The sequence below is a fragment of the Neophocaena asiaeorientalis genome, unplaced genomic scaffold, assembly GCF_003031525.2.
Source record: "Neophocaena asiaeorientalis asiaeorientalis breed wild unplaced genomic scaffold, Neophocaena_asiaeorientalis_V1.1 scaffold635, whole genome shotgun sequence".
Classification (NCBI taxonomy): Eukaryota; Metazoa; Chordata; class Mammalia; order Artiodactyla; family Phocoenidae; genus Neophocaena; species Neophocaena asiaeorientalis.
The window spans coordinates 191801-203259 of record NW_020174929.1 but is presented as its reverse complement, the minus strand read 5'-3'; the positions used below and the strand labels follow the sequence as shown (position 1 = coordinate 203259).

General features: G+C 33.5%; 1 protein-coding gene across 2 annotated transcripts in view; it reads left to right on the top strand.

The window, feature by feature from the left end:
• EPHA3 (EPH receptor A3) overlaps window positions 1–11459 on the top strand; it is a 355098-nt gene that overhangs the window by 265312 nt on the left and 78327 nt on the right. For both annotated transcript variants that reach the window (XM_024761400.1, XM_024761401.1), the window contains exon 6: window positions 9339–9463. In XM_024761400.1, coding sequence (XP_024617168.1) covers window positions 9339–9463 — 125 coding nt within the window. The remainder of the gene's footprint in view (window positions 1–9338; window positions 9464–11459) is intronic.

Sequence of the window (11459 nt, the reverse complement as noted above, 5' to 3'; positions counted from 1 at the left end):
CCCAAAAAAAAAAAAAAAAAAGAAAAAAAAAAAACAGAAAATAGGAAAATATAGTTAATAGTGTGACATATCAATATTAAGACCTAATTATGCAAATCATATATTTTACTTCTTTTTAAATTGAGGTAACATTTATATATAGTGAATTGTCTTAACTGTAAGGAAAATTAAATGACTTTTAATAAACATATCTACACCTGTGAAAATACAGAGTATTTCTATCAGTGCCCCCTTTCCTTTTATAGTTATAATTTGTGAATAAAAGTTTAATTTACTTAAGACCAGTATATATTTTGTCTGTTTTCTAAATATAACATACATAATATATTGTAAATTTGTCCTCCTTTCTGTTCTGCTTGAACACATGAACCAAACAACCCAAGACCCAAGAGGGTAGCCTTTCAGACTAGTTTTCTTGCCATTATCTGTAAAGCGGAAGCTGGGTCAACGGCAGTCCTCTTTTGCTCCAAAGGTGCGTTAAAGTTGTATAAAGTTGTAAGTTGTATAAAGTTGTAAAGTCCACTGCTGCACATAATTAGAAGGCAGCAGGCTGCTTGTCAGAAGCTCCACCATAGTCCAGATTTAGTCCCTTCTGTCCTGTGCTGGAACGTGGCCACTCTACTCCTGAAGGACTCTTGAGTCAGAACAGACATACTACCTCAGCAATCCGTTGAAACAAACAAACAAAACCTCACACTGTGGTTAGCCTAGTTCTTGTCTGAAGCTTTCTCTTCATTCATCTGGTCTTGATCTTGTACCATCACCCTTTTCCCCACCACATCCCTATTATCTGTATTCAACAGCTGCTCCTCTCACTCTTTGGAGACATCTATACTAAAATAATTTTGCCTGTACTAAATGTTGTATATCATTTGATTTTGCCCAAGATTTCATATTTAGTATTTAAAGTTGGATTATTAACTTCGGTTTTGAAGTTTCTACTCTATTGTCTTTATTTCGTGGAAGCTGCTGAATTAAGACAACAAGCTTACAATCCTACATTGGTTAGGAACTTGGGATATTAAAATCCTATCAAAGCAGATTTTCTAAATAGAATAACTAGGAAGCTTATCCAAGAAGAACTTTGAAAAATTCAGGATTAAGACATATTGCTATTCCCAAAGCCAAGTTGTATCTTCTGGAAATTTTAAGATATTTAGAAATCTTATGAAGTGAGGAATTTCTCAGGCAACTTTCGGCTCTCTGGGAGGGAAGATTCTATCCTTTCCATGTATATTATCTCTGGAATGCATTTTTCTAAATTTAGACTCAGGCCTTAGAAGTGTGAAGTGTGGATTTTCAGAAATAATGTAAAGAATATTGCATAGTTTAAAATAATACATGCAGAGCTCAATGTCTACCTGTCTAGGAATTTTGAGAGTACTTTATGCTTCATGTGTAATTGATGAAGGAAAAGAATGCCCTAGATGTAAGTTAATTTTAGTTATCTCCTGTTAAAAGACAGCTAGACCCTCCAGCAGCATCACATTATCTGTGTAAATAGAGAACATTAGGCTAAACACCACACACACACACACACACACACACACACACACACACACACACATTTAGATGAATAACCACCTGCCATTTTCATTGCCTTGTACATGCATGAAGTTCTTGATTAGGGTTCACTGGACTCGGAGACTACAGGCATGTTGAGAGTACTCATGGCTCTTCAAAGGACTTAAAGAGAAGAATATTGTAGAATATCTCAGCAAATCCAAGGAACATTATTTTTTTTCTAAAATGTACTGATGCTATAAATGTATATAATGTCTCCAGGAATCTCAATATTTTATGACAGGTTTGCTGGTATGCTGCATTTTTTCAAAGACAACTCGTTTTAAAAGAAATCTTTATTTGCTCTACTTTCTGTTATTTCCTACCTACAAGATTTTTTTATTTTAGACTTAACTCTTAGTGGATAATAAAACCCTTAAAAATAGCTATGTGTCACTATTAACCTCTTTCACAGTGAAGAATTATATCTAGAAACCTATGATTACCTCCCATAGATTTTCAAAGCCATATTACATATTGAGATTATAGAAAACATATATACTGGTCTCTGCCTCCTGGTCCTGGCACAGAGCTACTAAAACTCACAATTTCCTAAGTGATAAGAGTACAAGGAGCATCTTTTGTCCTTTTGTCTTCTACCCCGGTTCCTAACACCACGCACCTGAAGCTCTTGTAATTTCTTGGGTGATAGGAGTGTCTTTTGTTCTAATGAGGTGACTCTGGGTGGGCTCCTGAATGTCTTCTGGAGGAGGACTGCTCACCAGAAAGACCAAGCCTTTATTAGAAGCCTGGAATTTTCAGCCCACCCCATTCCCTTGATAAGGGGGAAGGGCTGAAAATGGAGTTAATGACCTATCATGCCTACATGATGAAGCTTCCATAAAAAATCCAATCGTATGGGGTTAGGAGATCTTCCAGGTCAGTGAACATACCCCAACTCCACAGAGACAGAAGCTCCTGAACTTAGGAGCCTCGTAGAACTTGCCCTATGTCTCTACATCTGGCTGTTCTTCTGTATCCTTTATCATATTCTTTAATAAACTGGTAAATGTGTTTCCCTGAGTTCTGTGGCCATTCTAGCAAATTAATTGAGCCAGAGCAGAGGGTCATGGGAACCTCCAATTTGTAGCCAAGTAACACAGAAATTGTGGGTAACCTGGGAAGCTTCTCATTGTGATCAGCATCTGAGGTGAGGGGCAGTGTTGTGAGATTCAGCCTTTAACATGTGGAATATGACACTACTTGCAAGTAAATAGTGTCAAAATTCAGTTAAATTGTAGGAAACCAAATCAGAATTGATTAGTGTGGGGAAACCTACACATTTGCTGACCAGAAGTGTCAGAAGTGTGATAAGTATGGTAGTAGTGTGAGAGTAAAGGAGAGGAAGAACTAGAGTTTTTTAAAACAACGTATTGAAGATTGATCCGATTGTAAGAGGATACTGAATGATATTAAAAGAAGGAGAACTTAATGTTAAACATCAATTGAAAAATTAAAAACAGCATCTTTTTTTATGAATTCATGCAATAAACATCTATGAAATGAACCCTTTTATTACTACTGTTTTCTTTCTCTTTTATTGCTCCATGCTGAGATGGGAATGAGATTATACATTTTAACTGCATTCTCCACTCTTTAAAACTACTCTGAGGTATTCAAATTTTAATAATGAAAATTTTAAAGATTTTAGAAATTTAGAACTAAAAAGCCTAAAATTTTGACCAGAATTTTCCCCTATGGAGAGATGTTGCTCAAAATTTACTTTAAATGTATACATTTTAGAATGTTTTTCTCCCAGCACTATTGATTCAGTTTAGAAAATTATTTTTCTCTTTACTATACAAAATAAATGATATAATTTTATAGAAAAAGGTATCTGTTTAACATCTTATTGTTTTCATTTTTGTTTGAATTTTATTATTTTAATAATAAATCAGGAGTTAAATAGGATTATCTTTCAAAGGAACTAGTCACGAAATATATTGTACATTTTTTTGCAAAGCTAACCAAACTGAATAAATAGATTTATGTACAATTGGTGTGATGTTAGGCACTAAAGACTCTGAGGAACTTACAGTCTAATGGGAAGACACACTAGTAAGCAAATGGTATAATTGCAACACAATGAGATGGGCTAAATAATAAGAGAATGAACAGCTATACTATATATCAGAACAGAGGAAGGAGCTGATTAACTATTGCCTAAGGGACACAAAATAAGCTGTATATAAGCAATGCCTTTCTAAGGATAATGAGTAGAAGAGATTTTTCCAGTGGAAAAGGGAAGAGATTGAGTGTTCCAGACAGGGAGTATATTACAAGTACAATTGTAGGCAGTGGCCTAAGGAATTGTATTTAAAATTTTAGTTTGAAAGGTGAGCAATAAATGATAAATCTGGTATGTATGTTACAGTCTAATGAGGAATCTTAAATAATAATGTAATGAATTTCAAATTACATATCCTATTGTAGTCCAGAATTTCCCAAATGTGTGATCTTAAGAGATTTCTGACATCAAATTCTTCAAAATATAGATTGCTAGACCTTTTCTTTGAAACTTATTTTTTAGTTAACAAGTTTAGGAAAACTGGTTTGAAATTATGAGGTTTTGAAGGAGAAGACGGTTAATGTTTTATTTGCTTTATAAAATGATAAATAATCAAAAATGTGTGGAAAATTGAGGGAAGTTCTGGAAAGATTGAGATGAGAAGCACAGAATCCAATGCACATGAAAGATGGCAATGGTTTGAACTGAAGCAGAGCTGAAAAAACTATAACTGGGTAGAAAGAAAATTCATCGACTTTCAGATGCTGAAGTTGATTGGCATACAGTGTTATTGGTGAGGGAGAATATATAAAGAAGTATAACTCTGAAATTCAAACTGGTGGGCTGTAAAAATGGTGAGTCCTGGGATCAAAACAGGAAATTCCAGAGAACAAGTTGGAGAAATCAGGATAGGGGTGGTAAGATGGAGAACATTAAGCTATGAATGATTATGCTCATTCAAACTCAAGAGTGATTCTGGACTCTATAGAAATGTCCACTTCTGAAAAAAACTAAGGAAATGTTCTTAAGTGGGCATTGTGATGAATGGTACAAAATAATAAGAGAGGTATGCTTTTAAAGGCATGCCTGATTCAAAGGAAAAATCTTTCAACCATTTACTCGATGATATTTTCCCATGGAGATAATTTTTAAAAGCTTTGGCTCCCTTAGAAAAAGACATACTGAGCCTTTTTTTCTTATTACTTTAACTTGTCCAATCTCTAAACCACAGAGATACCTTAGAGGTTCATTAGAAATTCCCAAACCCAGAAAGAGAAAAGTCACAATAAAAACAAACGAACCAAACCAGATCCTTAGAGTTGAATTTTGAAGTTTTGACTTCCTGATTTTAAGGATGGGTCATATTTTAGTTACAGAATAAGGGTAAATGCGTCTTAAAAACACCATAGTTAAAATAATAAATCCTTTCCACGTCTGACAGTAGATTTGGATGCACAAGTATTGTGTGATTCAAATACAAATTGTGAGCTACACAAACCCCATCTCTAACCAGATCTCTTTACATAGAAACCTTTCTTAGCCTAACATCTTTGCTTGCCCATTGTAATTTTCTATTTTTTTCTATTGCTTTTCTATTATTACATTAGATGCGATCAATGGCTCAGGCTAGGCGGACATTGAGAGAAAATCTTACTCTTCCTCTGTAAATAAATAACTGGGGTTCAATTATGAATTATTAAGGGTTATACTTCTCTGTCTATCTTCTGGACTAGTCATGCATGTCTCTGATTCATGAAACTGCCATTACAGTGGCCTGGAAATAGGGAAGAAAATACTCAGGGAATAATTCAACCCTTGGTTCCCAGAAAGGTATGTCTCCTTAGAACAGCAGTTGAAAAGCATTTTGATACCAGCTTTCACAAAACACATATTACTAGATAACATGGGGTGAAGTATCTGTCGAGTCCTATGTAGTGACCTAAGAAAAATTTTAAAGAATGAATTGAGAGAGCCATGAGCAAGTTCACTGTGACACCGCAAGTTAAGGAATTTGTCAGTATTCAGTGTTCCGAATTTTTCAGTGGTGTGGAGAAGGTTCAGAAAAACTTCATGGAGGGTGATTAACGGGCTTCTTCTTCCCTCCCAACCTTCACTGTTTTTCTCTTGTATTTGTATTCTTTTAAGAAATATTTTAGTTGAAAATAAAAATTTCACTTTACAAGTATATCATATCTCCTTTCTTTATTTTCCAAAGAGCACGTATATCCAATTATACTCAGAATAGCAAAAGCTAAGGATCAAATATTTGCTCCCTCTCAAATACCAACACAACAAAAATGTATGTTACACACCCAGACATTACTTTAGAGTTATTAACTTACTAAAAATCATTATCTTCCTACTGTTTTAATTTTTCTTCTTTTTTTTTCTTCCCCTACAAAACTATTCATTCACTAAACTGTGTAAATTCCTGGACCCATTTCATAGCAACCTACTTAGTCAACAACTTCTTCCTGTTAATAAGAGAATCATTGTAATAATATATCATTTGAGGTATATAAAAGTCACCAGCCTAAATCTCTTGATCCTGGGCTGTTGAAGTGTTCATCAGTAATTGCTATTTTAGCTTATACACCAGCATTTCACCAGGGAAAACCTATGCTTCCTCTGCTTCAGTAACTTTTCACTCTCCTTCCAAGCATTTCTCTAATTTTAGGATTTTTTTTTCTTTCATTCTGTACAACTATTACCCACCACTCCTTCAAATCACAAATTTAAAAAAACAGAGAAATGAGAATAAAATAAATCAAATGTAAGCTATACATTGCATCATTGATATAAATTGTATCACATTCTTTTATACAGAAAAATAAGAATTTCTACGAATTTTGAAAATTACTTTGAACACATCACTCTTAGATACCTAAAAATGAACCAAAAAAAAAAAAAATCACTGTTTCTCATCAATGTTACAAATTGTATTACAACACATGAGCAAGTATGGATAAATTATACTTCAAGACATGAATTAAGAAGTGTTCTAGAAAACATTTTAGAAAGCGTGGATACTGTGGAGTGCCCATGGAATTTTTCTCTTGCTACATGTGTTTTCTTATGTCTTAAAATTATTTATTAGGGGAGAGAAAAACAATTTCTGTTAATTATTTATTAATATTAAAATATTGATGATCATTACCTAAATGTAACAGGATTTCAGCTGGTGCACTGGGTTGAAACTGCTGAAATGCAGCCAGTACAAGGGGTGTGTATTAAAAGAGCCGAACAAATGACTTAACAGGGGCCTAAAAGCAGCAATCCGAAAAGGTTCATTTAACTTAGAGGTGGCACAAACGTCGAGCAATTGCCTCTACTTAAGTAAGTGTGGAACTACAAAAGGCTATTTATTACAGTCCAACAGGGCACTGCAGCTTGCTCAAAGACCTTTGAAGAATTTCAACAGTTACAAAGTCTTGCCCAGTGCAGAAACAATAAAATTTAAGCAGATCCCCAAAAGAGCCTGGAAAGCTTTCATTAAAAAGTTAATACAATCTTCTTCACAACTGTTCTTGGAAATGAATTATTTTCTCTCTCCTCTTTTCTGAGGAGAGACACTATACCTGTTCATTTTCAAACCTTCTTTGAGAATGTATTTTAACTGTTAAGAAAAAGAAACCAGGCTCACGGTGGTATGAAACGAAGTAGGGAGGGTCTCCATGGGTTTACTAGGAAAGTGTTCCAACATTCAGTTTCTTTGAAATGCTCTGTAAGCACACATTAGAAGTTATTCTATTAATGCACTTACTTCAGGAGGAAAGTTGGTGGAATTTCTCCATTATTTTTGTACAAAAAGCAAAATTTGGTTCCAAGGACATGGGGGCTGAAATTATTCTATTAACGATTAAATAATAAATTGATTTTTCTAAGTATTAGAGTAAGTAAAAAGAAATTAATTCTTAAAAATTTAATGTACCTGTTATTTATTTCTAACTCAGTGACATGTTTATAAACTTCATATATGTTTATAAAATTTCAACTAAATATAACCAAAATAACTTATCCTTTGCTTAGAATCAATTTCAGAGCAGCAAACTGCCTCGGGGTGAGAGCTGGGGGTGTTGTGAAGCCAGTTTGAGAAAGAAAACAATAATATTGAATAGACAAAAAGTGAACATCAAAGGTAAATGACATCAAGTTACATGAAAGAATGTTAATTGTTAATGGGAGCAAGATGTGAATAAGAAAATGATTTTACTTTCCTATCAGAAAAGCAACACCTACATTTTTCTTTGGAAAAAGATTAAGTAATCATCCCCTGGCCATTAAAGTTATGAGGCTTTAATTACAAAAGTTCATAAGATCTTACAAATAATAGAAATAGGTGGGTGGAAAATGTACTGCAATAGATCTTTTGTTTAGGTTTACACTTTCTAAAAAAGTGTCACAAGGCAAGTTTAATGAAAGCTCTATTTTTAAGTGAAGAATAAAAATGAAAGGCATTTATAGACAGGAACAATTTAGGTGAGAGGTTGGATGCAAAAGTCGTCAAGTAATAATCATAGAAACATCAAATCAACATATAGGGAACTTTATTGCTAGCTGTTGTAGGGAATACAAATATACTGGGTTCTAATTGTCCTTGATTTGAGAAAAATCTATAAAAAAATATGTCCTTTAGCAATGAAAACAATTCAGCAGTTGATGTGCCTGAGAATTCTACATTTTTGTTTGTTTCATGTTTGTAATTTATTTTCCTGCATTGCATTATGGCAGAATGCCACCGAACCCCACAGTGAGGTATTTTGGTTGGCCATTGTAGCAAGATTGAGATTTGAAACCAAGGGTAGGACTTCCCTGGTGACACAGTTGTTAAGAATCTGCCTGCCTCCAAAAAAAAAAAAAAAAAAAAAATAGAAACCAAAGGTACTTTGATGGATAGTATGCATTTTTCTTTTTAATGGAAGGATTTGAAGTATATCTCTTAAAACATATTTAATCTTCCATTAAAAAAATGGTGACCCTATGATATCTGATCCAAACAGATAGTTTTTTATTCATATTCTATACTTTTGATAATGCATAGAAAAACATAACAAATATAGAGTCATCACCCAATAAGATGCCTCAAAATGTATCTATAGAGTTGTGACACAAAGAGTACTCATTTCCTCAGTACTTCTTACTAAATATATATATTTTTAAGAAATGAAAATGTAAGAGCAGAGATTGTTTCTTCCTGATATATATTTTTATTCATGAGAGATTTTTGTCAGAAGTCAAGATCTATTGTACTATGTCCTAAATCCTACCTATTTTACAATACACTGAATATTATTATTACCTATGGATACCATGGGACTCCTTGTGCGTAATGGATTCCAGTCTTCTTACAGAGTTGCATATGAAAATGTTACCAATGAACTGAAGAATCTGGCATTCATAACTTTGCAACGTTATAACAAATAGGTAGTCCTGATGTTTTGTTCTTTTTTTAATATATCAAATATATTTCATTGCTTACATTATAGTAGCAGATTGAAAACATATGCTCACTTGCCACTAGTCCACCAGCAGCTGAAAATCTCAGCTCATCTTCCATAGGCCTGTATGTACCAGGGCCATAATCCAGCTTCTGAGGCTTGATATGAGGCCAGATTAATACTCAAGAGCCTTTGAAATGGAAATAGTGCTTTCTTGCCAAAGATTAGAATGACAATAGACTCCATTTGCTTGTTCCCTTGCCTTTCTGCTCTTCCCAATCCGATTAATTTTCCTCATCCCATCATCCCCTCCCATCCTCTCTTTACAGCTCCATCACCTGTCATGACGATTAAGAAAGATCGGACATCCAGAAACAGCATTTCTTTATCCTGGCAAGAACCTGAACATCCTAATGGGATCATATTGGACTATGAGGTCAAATACTATGAAAAGGTGGGGAGATAATGTTAAAGGGTTGAGTTGTGTAGGGAAAGAGGTTACCTAATCGTGAGTGTGCTCTTTCAGAGAAACCAATGATACTGCTAGCAAGTGAAAGAGCTCTGTTTAGAATTCTGGTCGTGTGATACCTTTGATTTATAGGTAGAAGAGGGTTTTGAAATCATTGTGTCAAATATCCTCCATTCTATAGCAATAAGCCATAGCAAAAGATGTCACTATCAAACGTTAAGTCATCTAGTTATGGTATTAGAGATGACATTTGTGTCCTTCCACACTGAGACCCCTGTTCTACCAACTATTATATAGCGATTCCTTAATCTATTGATGAACTATTCCTGAGTTCATTGCCTTAAGCATCATTTCCTGACCTTCACATTCACATGAATTTCCTTCAATACAGATAGGAACATTGAATTAATAATGAAACGATTGTGTTATTGAACTAATGATGGAAAGCTTTCTTGACTTTGTACAAGGAAATGTAGATGAGAGTGGGTAGATAAGTTTGCCTCACATCATAAAATTGTGGTTCAGTAATGCAATTATAAAAAATAGGTACATGATTATTTATAAGTAGAATTTAAGCCATAGTATTTCATCACTCTAAGTACCACTTATTTCTCCCTGGTTATAAATTATGGCTAGGTTTGAAAGCAAGATGTATTCAAATCTTATCATTAGAGCTGGGTAGTTTTATAGCTACCAATATGAACATGACATATTTGTGTATCTGCTGCAGTTTACAAAGTATTTTAAAATGAAATAAAAACAAATTGTGAGTTGATATAGTTTATATTTACAGACTACTTCTGCATACATTATTTTGAGCTGTCTGATAATCTGATGAAAGTGGGCAAATAGGTTCTTTTACAAATAAGAAAACTGAGAGTTGATGGCATTATCTATTATTTCTCACAGCCTCACTGCTAATAAACATTAGATCTTTGTTTTGAATTCTGGCAGCCATGACTCCTCATGTAGTATGTTTTCCCCTGTATTGCATACCTTCCTCTACATGAAAATGGATTATTTTAGAGATATGAGAATTAGTGGTATGGTCAGTTGTCCAAAAAAAAAAAAAACCAATGTATAAACATTCCTTTGCACTATGTAGTTATTCTGTTTATTGAAGTTAATGTATTTCACAAATGTGATCCCATTTTTTTCATACTGCCCCCTACAGGGAAAAAGGTATGTCTCTTTCACTGAAAGAAAGTGAGACCTTATAAACCTCACTGTGCCAAAACCATAGTACAAATAAGTTATCTCCTAGCTTTCAGTGATCCACTGTGGTACTGTCAAGTACACACTTGATCATGATCTTCTCTTTTTAAAAGTGTGATAAAAGAGACTGGGCAAATATAAAAATCCATGTTTTATAGATGATACAACAAAATAAAAAGACAATTAATGATGCACCTTAGTTCAGATTGGATAGCAGAGCCAGGGAACACCCAACTTGTAGATCTATGGAAGCTGATTCAAAAATACTACGAAACTACCTTCATATCTTTTACAAACATAAAGCATTTTCTGAACTTATTTCAAACTCCACTAACAAAGCACAATATACATCCATATTTTAAAACAATATTAATTAGTGCAGGAAAAGAATGACTGAATCTATTATTCTCTAAGCATTTTAAATTTGATGCATATTTATGTGTAATATTATTTTTAATATACTTTATATAAACATTTTTTATAGCATACATTCATAAATTTTAAAATTATTTCCAAATATATATATGATGCTTAGAAATATTTTGAGCATTTTGCTAGAATTTAAGCTCTACAAAGTCTAGCTTTCTTGACTGTTTAGTTCATTAATGATGATGAACAGAGCCATGTTCTGGGTATATGATTAATAATTATTTTTAACACATGAAATAATGATTTCCACAAAATAAATATATTCAGCCCTCTTCATTATTTATATACTAACTCAAATGCTATTTGATACATAACCAGCATTTTTAACTAAAAAGTA